The 17,466-nt window shown below is 41.7% G+C and overlaps 1 protein-coding gene across 2 annotated transcripts in view; it reads left to right on the plus strand.

The window, feature by feature from the left end:
* The window catches only part of znf414 (zinc finger protein 414), a 32,669-nt gene that overhangs the window by 225 nt on the left and 14,978 nt on the right, over window positions 1–17,466 (plus strand). The window contains exon 2 of one of the 2 annotated variants that reach the window (XM_068016404.1): window positions 3,348–3,559. Coding sequence is in view for 1 of the 2 variants with exons in the window: in XM_068016403.1 (XP_067872504.1) it covers window positions 3,451–3,508 (58 nt within the window). In the remaining variant the exon portion in view is untranslated. The remainder of the gene's footprint in view (window positions 1–3,347; window positions 3,560–17,466) is intronic. The other variant, XM_068016403.1, reaches the window with a different exon arrangement.

Raw genomic sequence — 17,466 nt, forward strand, 5'->3', positions numbered from 1 at the left:
CCCTTATTAATTCGGAGGAGCGCAGCCCCGGACCTGTTTTGTTTACAATTCTGATGAAACTGATCAAAGCTTTCCCGCGCACTGAGGGAAATTCACATTTCTAATCACTTAAATGCATTTAAAATTTGAAGGAATTCCTTCATTCGATAGACGAGGATTTGCAGTAGTCGTTGAACATCATGCTGGAATGAGGGAGATTTAATCAGAGTGTCCCTCAAAATTTTGAAGTAATCATTAAACTGCCTTTCATCTGATAAGTGTCAATAGTTATTTGATTTTAGGTGTAGGATCATGAAGATGAGCTGAACTTCGGAATAGCTTTGGAATCCTAAAACCCTTTAACCTAATTTAAAGGCAAATAAGCTCCTCTGAAATCGGACGTAATGTAGTACCGAATTGGTAATTATTGTACTGCAAAACCCGATTCAGGATCTTTTTGACATTGCTGATGGTCAGTTTGGAATTTGAAGCATGTGATCAGAGCTAGATTAGCAATCCTTGAGGATTACCAACCCTGGCAGCTTCTGCAGCCCAGAGGCATTAAGACACACAATGTATGAAGGACTAGGCCTGTAGAATGTTTCCACACTATATTACTAATAAAGCAAATCCTTTCAAATCCTCAAATGATCCAGCAGTTGTGTGCAGTCTTCTTGCTAATGTGAGTCTTGGTTGGGGCTCCTGGGCTTGAGGCCAGTTAGATGAGAAGTTTGCAGACTACCAGGTATTTCATGTTCCAAGCCAATCTGCAAGCTTTCCTACTTTTGGAATTGAGCTCAGTGTGAAATAATTGGGTTTCTTTCTGTTTGTATCTATCACCTTATGTACTGTTGCTTATTGTGGGGCTGTTATGTAATGTGCAGTGTATAGTTATTTGAAAAAGAGGATCTTTTAAAGGTATAGTGTGAGCAAGAGAATGGGATCAGACTGTTTCAAATGGAGAAAAATACCAGTGCAGACATTGTGGGACTGTCAGATTCTATATTAAAAATATTGCAGCAGAAATATACTTTGCCTCACATTTTGTGTTTGCCAGAGAGCAACAAATCAGAACTCATTTTTAAGCCACGATGGAAAAAAACAGAAATTCTATTTTTATTCCTTTTAGCCTGCTGACTGCATGCAAAATACAATTTATAACAATGTAAAGAAATTGCAAAAATTCTAACCATAAGATTCCCAATTCCTATCAGGAATGCATCTATTGATTGTTGTCCACTGAAGCTTAACCTCTGTCGGGGGCCGAGGGCTCGAGTTTAACGATGAGGCAATGGTTTGTGTTTCTGGTCTGACTCTAAGGATTGGGAGATCACCTACCTGCAGTCTTTCTGTAGATAGATTGAGTCATTTCTAACCAGCTCAAATTATCCTCGGCCATTGTAATTCATTCCTGGGCCATATCAACCTGCTATGACTTTATCCTGAACTATAAGAATTGCCTTGAGTCTGTTATTGGTCATCAGACTGTGCCTAGCACCAGGCTGGTTTTCAGCAGTCTAATACTATATTTTCAAACTGCATTCACAATTATAGTTGGAAAATATGTTAAAATGTTAAAAATGCTGCAAAATAGCTTGTGAACAGGCTAGGCCTGGACTAGATCCTGGTCTCAGAAGCTAATGGGTAAATTTTGGGAGATGAAATCTCTCCCAGTGCTATCAGACCTCAGGAACACCATCCCAGTCTTCCAGATCTAGAATTCCCTCTTCCCCAGCCCCTCCACTACCACCCCGACCCACCCCACCAACATGGCTGCCATATTCCAGAAATTCTACCAGTGAGTTGGACCCTGCATTCTATTGTCTGCACCTCATGCTACCAAACCCCATGATCCATTCCTCATTGATACCAGACAACAGAACACCACCCAAAGCTCCCAAACCCCAGGAACACCACTTCCCCAGTGCTGTTATATCCCAAAACCCTTTCTCGTGTGTGTTGAATTAGCTTTCTCCATCAGGATGTTAAATGCAGTAGAACTGATTCCAGCTTAATCATTATTTGGTAGCTTGGTATGGGTTGGACCTCCTTATAAACCTCTACCTGAATGTTTGTTTTTCTGTATATGCATGAGCTCACCTATCTCTGACAATGTTCTACTATGTTTAGTTTATAATGGAACCTCACATATTTACAATGTTATGTCTGCATTCTCAAAATATTGTCATCATGGGAAATCAGTGGGAATTGGGACTGCTTGTCAAATTCAGGACAGCAATCTGCTGTGTTACTTTGGGGACTCCAGCCAACAATTTCCATTATTTGCAATGTAATAGATAATTGAGATTCCACTGTGGCCCATTCTAAGCAAATTTGTCACAGCTTTCCAACACTCTTTATATCACTGCTGCTTAGTATAACTCCTGACGCAAGCTTAATATACAAAGATTTGATCTGACTACAGTAGGAATAAGAGAAGGTCTTTCAACCCCCTCGAGTCTGTTCTCCCATTGAATTAAATTGTGGCTGATCTGTACCTGAACTCTGTTAGTAACTGACCAATTATCCTGCTCTCAAATACTTCATCTACCACAGCTTTCAGTTGAAGACAGGAGAGTGTAATTGCAGTGTGATAAGTTTACAGAAGCAGTTTCCATCATGAACGTAGACATGGGAATTTATAATGAAAATATAAGAATAAGAACTGCATGTATGACTTTAAAATGAGTACTGATTTATGTTTATATATCCTGGCCTGATTACCCTCTGCTCTCTAACCCTGCTTCACTTGAAGACTATATAGTCTTTACTCCAGTTGTTAGACCACAAGGGATTTACTCTCATAAATTAAAGCAAGTTCTTTTCTTTATTTAAATTTGCTTAGTTTAAAACTAGAAGTTTTGCTTTGGATATCTTGAGTTTATGAACCCAACCTGCACATAATGTTAATCTCCCTCTTAAGACAATTATCAAATGTGTGCACAGTAGAATGATAAATGAATAGAACCACATATGCTTCATAATGTTCCTTACAAAAACTAATTGAATAAGAATCTTTTTAAAGAAAAAATAGCTTGGTACCCCCCCCCCCCCCCCCCCACCCCAAAAAAAAATTGTTGAGAAGGCTCTCAGCTTAACAAATGTATATGAACTGTTGGAGCTGTGAGCTCTTTGACCAGGAACCCTTTTCTGTTACTGGCTATCTCTTGTATGCATGAACTCCTGAAAGATAGCAACCTTAGTCTTGGAATTTGGACCCTTGAGTGTACCTGTGATTGGGATTATGTTTATATTTGTTGAACTGCTTGTTACAGTCTGGTGACTAAATTTAGATGCTATTGTTCAATCATTTGTTTAGAAAAAATCCAGAATTATTGGTTTCATTTAAACTTTTGTTTCCTCTGTAGACGGAACCATCAGTTAAAGTTGTTTCCCCTGGAGTCTGGTGTCACACTTACCCCATGTGAGGCATTGTCTTATGATGAGCCCAGTCCCAGTCCTGGCACAAACATGTCTCTCAGAACGGAGCCAGAAAAGGGAGTGGTAGCCACCACCCAATCAATGGAGGGTATGAAACACTGAACAGGATTACAACAAGCCTTCCTTTAAACTATTCGATGTAATTTTGTGTATTTGAATGTTTCCAGGTGCAGCTTTGTTGAAGTACCATTTTGTTCATTAATAGAATAGTTTCAGTCATCACAAAAGGCCATTTGATACATTATGTGTGCGTACTTATCTCTTTAAGCGACATCAGCCACAGAATCGCATTTTCCTGTCCTTTAAACACTAATCCAGTTCCCTTTTTTTTTAAAAAAGAAATTTTAGCCCTGCCCTAATAGTTATTTGCGCTTAAAGCATTCCATGTTCTAATAACCCTCTATAGGAGAGACAAAAAAAACTTCTAACTTCCCCCTTGACTCTTCTAAAGAGAATCTATACCACCTTGTTACCAATTTGCAAAGCAGTAGAAAGAGTTGTGTGCTATTTACCTTCTCAAAGATTTTTCATACACTTGAAAACCTCTTCGATTAATCTCCACCCAACTGATTAATTTTCTAGGAAGAAGGGGTGAGGAGAAAAACTATTTTCAGATCATCTTCATTAGATGTAACTTCTCATCTGATGCATTCCAATGTATCTTTCTTGTTTTGCATAATTCTTAACATTCTTTCTCTAATAGAATGCTGAGAACTGCATGTAATACTCCAACTTTGACTTAACCAATGCCTTGTACAATTTTTTAATGCTCGTTTCAGCATTCTTCTGCACGATTTGATGCAGAATTCATCTGTTCCATGTGACTGCATCTTGCTGCCTAGACCAAACTTTCCCATCCAATGCTTGGTTTCCCTTTCTGGCCCAGTGCTTGTCTACATCATTAAAACCCTTCACGTTACACTCCATTGAAAAAGGACTAACTTTCCTAGGCTATTAACTAGCTCATTGCTTCCTGTGATGTATTTCTGCTCAATACTGTTTTAAATCTTAGAAACTGTCTCTACATGAAAAGGAAACAATCCAGGAGCTCTTGTATTCATTTAGCCTTAATACTTGCATGGATCAATAGGAATTTTATATTTTAAAAAATGCACCATTAAGACACTCTGGGCTAGAACTTGCACATTAATTTTAATTGGTGGAAAATTCTGCAGCATCTGCTGACTTCTTCATTTAAATTCATAATATCTAGTCCCATTGCACTTATCTTGTGCTAGCGGTGCTAATTCATAAAATCTACTTTCCATTAAGAATTTACTGAGAGTAACTTTAAGAATTACAGACACTTATCTGTTTTTAGACCAAGTTTGATTCCATTGTTGGTGCATTAGTATTATTATTGCTTCTGTGTTCCTTTAATTAAGTCCGGATAGGTGTCATTAGTGGTGGTGTTTTCCCGCTTTGAGGTTAATGGAGAATATTGTGGGCATCCCATACATTCTACAATAATTTATTGAAAGTTAGGGTTAACTGTTAGCTGTGGCCTATGCTAACCTATATCTGCCAGAGAGTAAATATGTGACTGTTGGCAGATCCATGTCTCGTATAAGGTTACAGAAACTGCAATCAAGAAGTGAACATAACTGTAGCATGGATATGTTGAGGATGGGACCAAACTTAACTCTGGCGTTCCCTGATCAGCGTCCAATCTGTGTTCATAAATGAAGAATGGACATTTAGATAAGGTACAGATAGATTTGTTTCCATGGGTGCAAAACCTTTAGGACAAGAGAAAAGGGGAGATTGTTTTTAAAGTAAAATATACAACAAGGAGACAGAATTGATCGAATTTCATCATCAGAGGATTTCACTTCATTATGCAGTGACTGCATAAATGTAGGCTGCATTGTAAAGTCAGCATATTCAGAATTGAGATCTCCCCATTTTATACTGTAAAAGCGTTGGTTATAGTTCCAGCTGCACATTTATTCACTTGTGTTGTAACATTGTTTTTGCCCTATACTCCTGATTGTCATCACTGTCAATCACCAATGTTAACAAAAGTAATGAATTCAATGCTAGCCACAGGGAGAGCTGCCCTTACCAAACTTACTAAGGCAAACTGTTTCCTTTTGTTGGGCGTGGATAATGTGCATTTGACCAAGCCAGCAGGCCATTTGTCAAATTGGATGGTCGTCTAGCTGCTTCTCGCTAACGAAAGGAAGTTGTGTAATATTTTTCACCATTTACTGGGAAGGAGTGTGGCAGCTGGGGAGAAGTGTCCCACAAGCATACATTTTGCTAATGAAACCATGAGAACAGTGGCTAGGCTGCTGCATTTAGTGCTAACTTCTTTTGAGTCTTACACTAGAAGGTGCAGCAAAGTAGGGTGACACTCTGGTGCTGAAGCCATCCACCTTTTAAAGTCGAGGTGCAAGCTGCATGAATGGAAGGAGGACCAAGGAAAGTGAATGGAATCATCCAGATCTGTCGTGAGTGAGAATAACTATACAAAGTTCAGTGGCATCGGAAGAAATGCTAAGATAAATGTACCAACCTCATGGGTACCTGCTGACTCTTCATCCTATGTAACTTTCTCTCCTGAGATAAATGTTCACTGCATCAATCTCTTCGCTATACTCAGTCCTACATCAAAAACTGTGAGGCACAACTAGAGTGGGGAATATAGCAAACACTTGCACAATGCGGTTTTCAAGGAGTAAATGCCAGACAATTTAATTTTCAAAGTTTTGTTATAGTGGAAGATGATCTTGGCACTGGACTGCCATTTTGGGTGCTTGAGTCATTATGAACGTCTTAAAAACGTTCCACTCACAGGCCAAGACTGTCCACAGGCACCAGATGAGCACCAGGTGGCCCACTTCATCCAAAATGAGGAGATAACCCTGAGAGTTCCAGCAGTAAATCTATGGAGAAGATTAGTGAGGACAAGTTTGTTGGTTTGATACCATTGCCCAGCTGGTGGTAATCATTTATTGTCCTTCCTCAGTTGCTTAACCCATGCTACAAGCTACACTTGCAAGTCAGGTGAGCAATGCACAGCTTTTTTTTAATCTTGCTGTTTTGTTTCTCTTGCATTGTCAAGGGGATGGACCATAAATCATCCCTCTTTTTATTCTCTTCCTGCAGCTTCTTTCCAAGATGAAGAGGCCAGACTGAGGACCATGACTTTTCACAGCAGGGTGTATCAAGTGCTGTCCCCTGCCCCGACAACACATTTGCTGACATCCAAGAGATTTAGGTATTGAATTTGAGGAAGGTGATTCCCTCCTAAAGAGGAGCAAAAGGAAGAATCTGCCAAGCTTTAAGCCCGTGACAGGTGTCTGCTGTGCTTGGCACAGTCTGTGATCTAGCATCCACTTACAACAATTTGGAATGAATAGCGATGGTGCACTTCCGCTGCTGGAGACTCTGTCTAGCAACAAGGGCATAACCAGAAAAGGGTCATATAAGGCAGCAGCATAGGATGCCTGCATTTCCCTCCATTTGGATTCAAGGACCCAACCATTGCAGCTCTATTGCAGTGACCAACAGCACCTACCACTACACTTGCTCCTCCTATTATGAGCCCCCGGACAAAGTCCAAGGTTAGATAGCAGGGCAAGCACACTAATAGCATCACTAAATGGAGGCTTGGGGATTAGAGGACATATTTTCTGTAAATAGTGCTAACTAGGGTTTTTTTCTTAATCTTTGTACATATATTTTGCTGGTCCCACTTTGGAAGGTAATAGCTATTATAGGGGACTAACAGATGGCAATTTGGCTTCAGTATAAGCAATGTGTGGTTCAGAAGAGCAGGGCTGTACAAAATTTTGAGAAAAATTGACTGTCCACCGAAGCTCCTCAGTCTCATCTGCTCCTTCCATGACAAGATGCACTGCACTGTACAGTTTGATGGCTCCACTTCCTACTGTTTTGGAGGGAAGAATGGAGAGAAACAGGGTTGTGTCCAAGCACTCTATTTGGCATCTTCTTCTCCACGCTTCTGAGCTTTGCCTTACCTGCAGATATGGAAGGAGTCTACTTGCACACTAGGTCAAATAGCAAGCTTTACAATCTATCAAGACTGAAAATGAAGGCAAAAACACATCACGTCCTGATCAGGGAACTCCTCTACGCTGATGATGCTGCACTCATCGCTCACACGGAAACTCAGCTACAAAGACTGATGGGCTGTCTGTCCCATGGTTGTAACTTGTTTTCCTTGACTATAAGCGTCAAGAAAACTGTGGTCATATCTCTGCCCAATCACATTAAATAACATCCCGCTGGACGTGGATAGCACATTCTGCTAACTTGGGTCCAAGGTGACAGACAATCTGTCCCTTGACACAGAGCTCGATACACGCATAGAGAAGGTAGCTACCATCTTTGGCCGACTTGTGAAACACGAATGGGATAACACCAAGCTGACCCTTAGGACCAAGCTGATGGTTTATAAGGCCTGTGTTCTTAATACCTTGCTGTATGACTGGGAAACATGGGCTACTTACAGCTACCAGGAAAAGAAGCTCAATAATTTCCATCTTTGCTGTCTGCGGCACATTATAGGTATATCCTGGCAGGCAAAAACTCGCATGCGGCAGTTGTCTCAAAGACAGAACTCCCAAGTATGTTGGTGCTAATCAAACAGGTGGCTTCGGACACCTCCACAGGATGGAAGACAGTCGCATACCCAAGGACCTTCTGTATGGTGAGGTAGCTGGGTCCAGGCAACCAGTGGGATGTCCAAAGATTCACTTCAAGGATGCTTGCAAGCATGACATGAAGGCGCTAAATGTCAACTAACGTTACTGGAGTCACCAGCTGGTGAAAGAGGGAAATGGCGACACATCCTGTGGACTGGTGTGCACTGCCACGATGACCAGTTGCAACAGCAGCTTGGGCAACAGGTGCTAACGTCAAAAACAACAGCTCGCAGCTTCATATGCAGCACTTGTGGCAGAATCTGCCTCTCAAGGATTGGCCTTCACTGCCATTAGCAAAGGTGCACCAAAAGAAGACACCCCACCTAAATGGATTGTTTGCTGCCTGTCCATCTTTTGTAGATGGAAGGATGCCAACCAGGCACCCCCAGGGAGGAGAGAAAAAATCTGTTTTCATTATAAAAACAAAGTTAGTCAGTGGCAGATGTGTCTATTATTAGAGTAGTTTTCAATCCCCAATCTTTGTTCTAATCTTCCTAGCTGTTCACTGTCACCCTACTCCTCCTCTTCTGTGAACCTGCAGCCCTGCAGGCGGTCTTGTCTTCCCTGCCTATTCCTTTAGAAGGCAAATTTACAGGGATAATTTTGAATATTTTGACTGTGCTACAGAACTGCTCTGATCTGAGTGGTCCAAACAATAGAATCATTGCTTCAACATCCCTCATATGTGCTTAGAAGCAACTTAGATTATCATACGAGCCTCATTTGTTTTGCTCTCTGCTGGTGTATGGAGATTTCTAATTGGGGTATTAGCCATAGCTATAAAGGGTAGTCTTGGCCTCTCGTGAACATCACCTTTCTATCTGGACTTCCAAATAACAGTTACCTTGAATTACTGAATAATGAAAGTGTCATGGGTCCTTCTTTAATATGTAGGATCATACTTCTGTGGTCCTAATCTACCTAAACATTTATGGAGTGTTGACCCTTTGTTGTCATGCCTATATTTGGGTGACTTCTGGGGCCTGATGGACACTAACTATAAAGACCTGCTGTACTGGGAAGTCTGCCACATTGTAAAAGCTGTGTGCCCAGTTGGTATCACCTTTTCACTGAAAGTGGCTTTCCTCTGTTGAAATTGCATCAGTCACATTATCTGGATCTTTTTGCTGCAGACAGACTTATCCTAAATGTCACCTGTGGCAGCTGTAATGATCATGTCATATTTAGAAGCTTAACAGATGTTTGACCTTTTTGTACCCTAATTTCTTTTTGTCTTCGATCTTTTGGATTACTCTCCCAGATAAGTTCCAATTTCCTATGATCTTCAGAGTTTCTTGTTGCCTTGGTATTGGGTAGAAAATGTCAGGAGTTTTACCAGAGGTCAGTGAAGGAAAGATAATGCGTATTTCCAAGACATAATGGTGTATGACTTGGAGAGGATCATTGAGGATGTGACGTTCCCCTGATCCTGTTGCTCTTGTCCTTTTGTTAATAGACTTTGTGGGTATGGAAGCTGCAGTCAGTTAATTTTGCATTGCTGCAGTCTATTCTGCAGATACAAGGGTAAATGTAGGATACTTGTCGCCACATTGCATTGATAGTGGAGGGAGTGAATATTGATTCCAATAATGGACACTGATCAAATGCTTTATCCTGGATAATGTTGAGCTTAAGGAGTATTACAACTGCATCCATCTAAGCGACTGTTTGTTTTGTATTTTGTCATACCTGATCCTTTTGTAGATGTTGCAGAGGCTTTGAGCAATTTGGAAGTGAGCCACTCCTTGCAGAGTGCCCAGTAGCTGTCTTACTCATGTAACCATGTTGGTATGACTGGTCCAGTTAAACCTCTGGTCAATGGTGACCCCCCCCACAAGGATGTTGCTGCTATAGCAGTGGAAGGTCAGAGAAGGTTGCTGAAAATGTGCTTGAAAATAAACTCCTAACAGATAAATCCTTTCTAGTTTGTGATCAGATCTTTTTAGTTCTTCAGTTTATCTCCTTTTCAACATTCAGTTAAGTAGTGAAGGATCGTTGAATCCAGATGAAAAATAACAAAATATGTTGAGAATAGATGAGGTATGTGCATTCATTTACTCGCCGTCAACTGATAAGTCAGTACTGCATATTGAACACCACTTGGAAGAAGCTAGGGCAGAGATTGTACTCTGGTTGGGGTACTTCAGTGTCTGTCACAAAGAGTAGCTCATTAGCACCACTATTGACTGAACTGGCTGAGTTCTGAAGGACATTTCTGCCAGACTGGGCATCCCCTGAAGTCCCCAGCGTCACAGATGCCAGTCTTCAGTCAATTCGATTCACTCCACGTGATATCAAGAACGGAGTGTCTCCCTGACAATGTAGAGCATTTGCCAATGTCAGAAGTGCGTCCGAGCATTTGCCAGCTTGCCTGTATAAATGTGCACGTTAACATCGCCACCCAATGAGATCCGATGTAATGACGTCAGAGTGTTCCCTCACCCCTCCAATGGCTGCGATCACTGCCTCCATTCCTCACAACAGTACCCTGCTCCCTCCCACCATCCCCATCTCAATCGCTGCTTTCAGTTTCCTGCTCCCGACTACTCACTGCTCTATCCCGCCTTGCCGCCAACCCTCCCTGCCCCCCACCAAACCTTTGGCTGCACGTTCCCTGCCTCGCCACCCCCCCACCCTTCCAGCTGCTCACTCTCTGCCTTGCCATTTCCCCTTCTCAACCACTCGCTTCCTGCTACCCCCACCTCCTCTCCAGGCAGCACGGCGGGGAGTGAGAGGCCGGGAGTGAACAGCCAGGGGAGGGGGGGGGTGGTGGTGAAGCGTCAACGTGGGGAGCAAGCGGCTGAGGGTGGGGGGAAGTAGAAGGCAGAGTGTGAGTAGCCAGGGGAGAGGAGGGAGTGGCGAGGCAGGGAGCGAACAGCCGAGGTGGGGGGGGAGTGGCGAGCAGACGGGCATGGGGGGGAGCGGGGTACTGTTGGGAGTCAGATGGAGAACGTGATCGCTGCCATTGTGGGGGTTTGGGTTTAATTCGTTTTTTGTGTCATATTGAGCAGCACCATTTTTTATTGGCAGCTGCCTGAGACATTGCAGACATATTTCAGTCGATGAGGCTGCATTTGCACATGTGCCAGTACTGCTCCACCTAGTGGTTACATGGTCAGCAAACACAGCCTATCAAGAAACAGCCGAGTGCAGTGGATACGGCAAAGGCTATGGGCCCTGAAACATCCCAACTGCAATCCAAAAGACTTGTGCTGCAGAACTAGCTGCACCCCTAGTCAAGCTTTTAAATTGCGCAGGCTGGTGGCCCCACAAAAAGCAGGACAAATCCAATTCGGTCAATTACAGGCCCATCGGTCTACTCTTAATCATCAACAAAGTGAAAGAAGGTGTCATTAACAGTGCTATCCAGTAACTTACTCACTAATAACCTGCTCACTGGTGCTGCATTTGGGTTCTGCCAGGGCGAATGTAGCCTCTAGCTTTTTTTTTTTTGTTCATGGCTGATTAGTTTAAGGGTGCGGGGTCTTAAAATTTTTTGTATGGCTGCAGGTGAATGGTAACTCAAAAGGGCCAACTTGTGCTCGGCCTGTGAAGGAACTTTTGGGTTGTTGAGCAGCCACACAGCTTAGAGGGAACATTGGTCGCGAGCACTCGGCTCCAAACCTCATTACATCCTTGGTCCAAACATGGACAAAAGAGCTGAGTTCCAAATGTGAAGTGAGAGTGCCTGCCCTCGACATTAAGGCAGCATTTGACTGAGTGTGGCATCAAAGAGCCTTAGTAAAATTGAAGTCAATGGAAATCAAGAGAAACTTTTCCATTGACTGACTGGAGTCATACCTCGCACAAAGGAAGATGGTTGTGGTTGTTGGAGGCCAATCATCTCAGTCTCAGGGCATCATTGCAGGCCTTCCTCAGGACAGTGTCCTAGGTCCAATCATCCTCATGTACTTCATCAGTGTCCTCTCCATCATAGGCCAGAAACGGGGATGTTTGCTGATGACTGCAGTGTTCAGTACCATTCACAACGCTTCAGATAATGAAGTAGTCCGTGCCCACATGCTGCAGGCCCTGGACAACATTCAGGCTTGGGCTGATAAGCGGCAAGTAACATTCATGCCACACAAGAACCAGGCAATTATCATCTCCAATAGAGGAGAATCTAACTGCCTCCTCTTGACATTCAACAGTATTACCATCGCTGAATTCCCCCATCAACTTCCTGAGGATGACCATTGACCAAAAAGTTATCTAGACCAGCCACATAAATACTGTGGCTATAAGAGCAGGTCAGAGGCTGGGAATTCTGTGATGAGTAACTCACTTCCTGACTCCCCAATGCCTTTCCACCATCTACAAGGTCCCCCCCCCAATCAGGACTGGGATGGAATACTTCCCTTTTGCCTGGATTAATGCAGCTCCAACAACACTCTAGCAGCTCAACACAATCCAGGACAAGCAGCCCACTTGATTGGCACCCCACCCAGCACCTTAAACATTGATTTTGTCCACCTCTGGCACACCATGGCAGCAGTGTGTACCATCTACAAGATGCACTGCCAAGGCTCCTTTAGCAGCATTTTCCAAACCTGTGAGCTATATCACCTGAAAAGAACAGGGGCAGCATAGGAACACCACCATCCTGACTTGGAATTATATTACCATTAGTTAATTGTTGCTGGGTCAAAATCCTGGAACTCCCTCCCTAACAGCACTGTGGGTGTATCTTCACGCGTGTATGCAGCAGTTGAAGAAGGCCATCACCGCCTTCTCCAGGGCAATTAGGGATGAGCAATAGCACTCACATCCCATGAACAAATTATATTTATAAGAAAAAAAGCACAAACATGTATAGACTGGTAACTGTGATCACAGTTAATAGTAAAGCCTTGGCCTGTATTTTGGGTTTGTTAATTATCTCTGGGCAGCTCACCAGTTTGGCTGAGTGTCTTTAACCTCGTGATTTTTACATTGGAATTACAGTTGAGAAAATTTGTTTAATTTTGCATTCTTTCTGTGGAAGGAAAACAATATTTTTGGCTATTAGATGATTGATTTGGATTCTCACACATAATGCCTGAGGAGATGAAAATCTAGATTCAGATAGAAATGAACAGGTAAGTAACAGCTAAACCTTGAAGAGTTGTCTGAATGGGCTATTTAGATGTAAATTCGTAGCTCTATAACTGGTTTCTGGTGGAGAGTAGTTTAATACATTAATTGTTTAAATTTTTCCAATAATCCCATCTTTTTCTCCCAAACATCCTATATAATTCACTAAAAATAACAGTCAAGCAAAAGTAGCTAGTCTGTTTAATGTCTCTTGTTGTTTTGACCTATTATCATGAGTCATTTCAGGTCAACTATCACGGACCAAGGAATTGGACCCAGTCTGGGTTCATGATTTTCTTTTTAAGAGATACAGCACTGAAACAGGCCCTTCGGCCCACCGAGTCTGTGCCAACCAACAACCATCCATTATACTAACCCTACAGTAATCCCATATTCCCTACCACCTACCTACACTAGGGGCAATTTACAATGGCCAATTTACCTATCACCTGCAAGTCTTTGGCTGTGGGAGGAAACTGGAGCACCAGGCGAAAACCCATGCAGTCATAGGGAGAACTTGCAAACTCCACACAGGCAGTACCCAGAATCGAACCCAGAGCTGTGAGCTGGAGCTGTGAGGCTGCGGTGCTAACCACTGCGCCACTGTGCTGCCCATATCTCTCTCTTCATCCAGACAACTTGAAATCAGAGACAGGTCAGGCCTGTGAGAGCCACTGATTCTTTGTAGTCCTTTTGATGGAAAGCTGTGTGACTAAGTATTCCAAGTTTATGTTGAGCTACCTCTGCCTGGACCAGTTAGCCTGCTGTGTGAAGTGCTTCAATGGCTCTGTGCTGGTGGAGCTTTAACAAGTAAGAAATGAGCATCCACTTTGAGGGAGAATCCAGAGAGAGCCATTATTTTGGATAGACACGATGAAATATAGTAAAATTTTTAAATTACCAGGTTAAATCTCTTGGACTGAATACAGTTGACTTTAGCTGCTGTAATTTGAATAAATTGTGTGTTGGTTTATAGCTGCCTGCATTTACTCATACCCAGGTATAGAATAGCATTGGTGGAGGCTGAGAAACAGCTCACCCTTGTCTATTTATTAATGGTACGAGTTGGAATTGGGGAAATAAGAAAATAATAACAAAAAAACTTCAGAATAAGGGTGAATCTTTTGGTTTTTACCAATGATTTTTTTCCCTCAGACAGTGAGGGTGTAAGCTAAATTGAATAACTGCTGTCACGACTGAGGTGGGAGGAGTGCACTGTCTTTCTCTAGTCCCACTTCTCCACTGGTCACAACATATATTTAAATGTTTGATCCAGTTACTGATATTTTTATTTCAGAATAAAATCCCCCAACCAGACTTCTTTAATAAACAACAAAATTATTAATTTATTATAAAACAGGACTTAATCAATACAGGTGCAAAGCATTAACACACAGGTTGGAATATGAAAATTTGCTTCTAACTTAACTCAACACACGCCCAAAGCACGCACACCGGTTAAAGAAAAAATAAAGATGTTTTCTGTGCAGAGATCTCTTTACAAAAAAGACCGATAAAATACTTTGACCAAATACTTGTTAATTCTTGAAGGAAAAGGATAAGATATGGTATGTTCCCAGTCCTTTATTCTGACGTCCAAATAAGCATAAACAACTGTCACTGGGATCTTTTTGAAGCAGTTCTTTTCAGGCAATGTCGAGGTTTAGTCTGGCAGGCTTTCCAGGAGAATCACTGCATCAGGGGTTTCAGCTATCACACTGGATTCTCGGAGTTTCTCAGAGGTGGAAAAAGGATGAGCTGGTGGCTTCTCTCAGCAGGCTTACCCCCAACTAAAGCAAAACAATATCCAAAACGAAACCAACTCTTGACCACCATAAATTTTGACATGTCACTTCTCTGTAAACAACTCCTCTAGTCAGAAGACTCCTGCTGTTTACTTAGTTGAAGACGTGACTTCCAGTAACTGTGTTTTCAAACCAAGTCCCAAAGTCCTTCCAGTGACCTTTTTTTTAAAAAAAAAAGTCCAGCATCTATGGAATCTCTACAGTTTTTCAAATGAATCAATTTCCCCATTTTTAAACGAGTCCTTAAAGCATATTTTTAAAAATGACAGCATTTTCATAACACTGCATTGATTATTTTTTTTAAAAGCTATTTTGGACGCTTTGTAATGTAGGCAAGATTGCAGCAGGGGGCGTACAAAAATAGGAATTAGATAATTCAGCTGTACTGAGTCCTGTGCCATTTTCAGTCTTTTGAATCTTGACATGAATATTCATAGCTTCTGAGCATTAATGCAAATTGTGGCCGCATCTCAGTTTTTTAACTTTTGGCCATCTTCATGATCTGAAAACCTGATGTATGAAGACTCAAAATAATTACTATTAAACCCAATCAAGCAAAGTATATCCCATAATGGGATTAAAGCAGTCTTTAAAGATACATATGTCACCATTTTTAATAAACTGCTAATTGAGGTTCTAAGGCTTTTTTTTTAAGTGCACACATGTGGAAAACTGAAGATATAATTTCCATCATCCTTTTCAAATCTGATCCAGCACACGACCACAAACTATGGAAGTTTAGGGTGAATTATGGGATCCTGGAATGGTAGTTAGCATTATGTGATGTGGTAATGGATCAGTTAAATGCTAGTGGAGAGGAAAGGAAATCATTTGGTCAGTTATTTAGGTTGGTGTACAAGCCCACTTTTCATTTCTGTTTTTATCTCCAGTTCAAGCCTGCAGGATTATGCTCTAGTTAATTAAAGAATGTCTTTGTTCTCGAATTCTTCAACCATAGTGTTAATTGACAGTCTATTCAGGTTAACGTTTCCTCCTGTACGGGCCAAAAATTGAATTTGTTTTAACAATTTCCATAAATTGATCTGCTCGTTGCCTTCAGGAGTTTAAGAACTTGGATTATCTTTCCTTTCAATCAGTGTTTCCATTTTTTTGTTGTCTTTCTCCCACACCAGGCTTAAATTCCCTTGATGCCTCTTCATTGCTTTCTGGTATAAAGCAGGTCTCCTTTCTCTATCTCCCTCCTCTGTCTGGTGCAATGACCTGTACTGGACATAAATAAAAAGGTGTTGCTCCATAATTTACCCATATTATTCTGGGCTTCTACCCTGTGATCAGTTAATATTCCCTATGTTTTGTTTCCTTTATAAACTAGTACAAAAAAGGTTGATTATATAAATCATGGTATTAAAAATTGAGTGTGTTTGATCATGAGGGAGAAACTATTTCCACTAGCCAGCCAGTTGGTAACTGGAGGCTATAAGTTTAAAAGTTGTTGTCAAAAGAATGAAGAGGAAGGTTAGGAGAACTTCAATTTTTTTTTAAAGAGTATTATTGAGACATAGAGTAGCTTACCAGGAATGTGGGTGGAGTCAGAATCCACAGTAGCTTTTAAGAGAAGTGGATAAATAATTTTTTTAAGGTTATTGGAAAAGGGGCAGGGGAATAGCTGTAAGTAGTGAACCAGCACAAGTTTGATGGGCCAAATGACCACGTCCTATAAGATTCAATGATTTGTTCACTAACAATTCATTGTTCCTGGGCCACTTATTTAATGATTAATCCCTTATGTAATATTGTTGCCTTTAGTACTCCATTGGCAACCCACACTAGTTGGTTGACTAATGACCAACCAATAACTATCCTGTTTAATGTTGAGGTGGCTCCAAGGTAACCTGTCAGGCAACAAACATTCCCCTGTGTGAAGTTCAGTAACCTGACAACTGAAAGAGGCTGGTATGCAATACTGTAGAACATGACTAATACATTTCTATGATTCTATGGCACCTAAGGAGGCTATTTGGCCCATTGTGACTGCCGGCTGAAAAAGAGCTATCCAGTGTAATTCCACCTTCCAGCTCCTGGTCTATAGCCTTGTAGGTTATCCAAGTACTTGATAAATGTGATGAGGGTTTCTGCTTCTATCACCTTTACAGGCAGTGAGTTCCAGACACCACCACTCTCTGGGTGAGAGAATTTATCCTCCGCTCCCCTCTAATCCTTCTACCAATCGTTTTAAATCATCACTTTAAATCTGTGCTTCTGCTAAGGGAAATCTGACCTCTCTGCTAAGGGAAATGGGCCCTTCCTGTCTACTCTACCTAAGTCCCTTATGATGTTTTCACCTCAAATAAGAAAACAACCCCAGCCTATTCAATCTTTCCTCATAGCTAAAATTCTCCATTCCTGGAAACATCCTTGTAAATCTCCTGTATCGCGCTAGAGCAATCGCGTCCCTCCTGCAATGCAGTGGTTCGAACTGCACTGAGTACTCTAGCTATGGCCTAACTGATGTTTTATACAGCTCTAGCATAATC

This window comes from Heterodontus francisci, chromosome 36 (genome assembly GCF_036365525.1).
Source record: "Heterodontus francisci isolate sHetFra1 chromosome 36, sHetFra1.hap1, whole genome shotgun sequence".
Lineage (NCBI taxonomy): Eukaryota > Metazoa > Chordata > Chondrichthyes > Heterodontiformes > Heterodontidae > Heterodontus > Heterodontus francisci.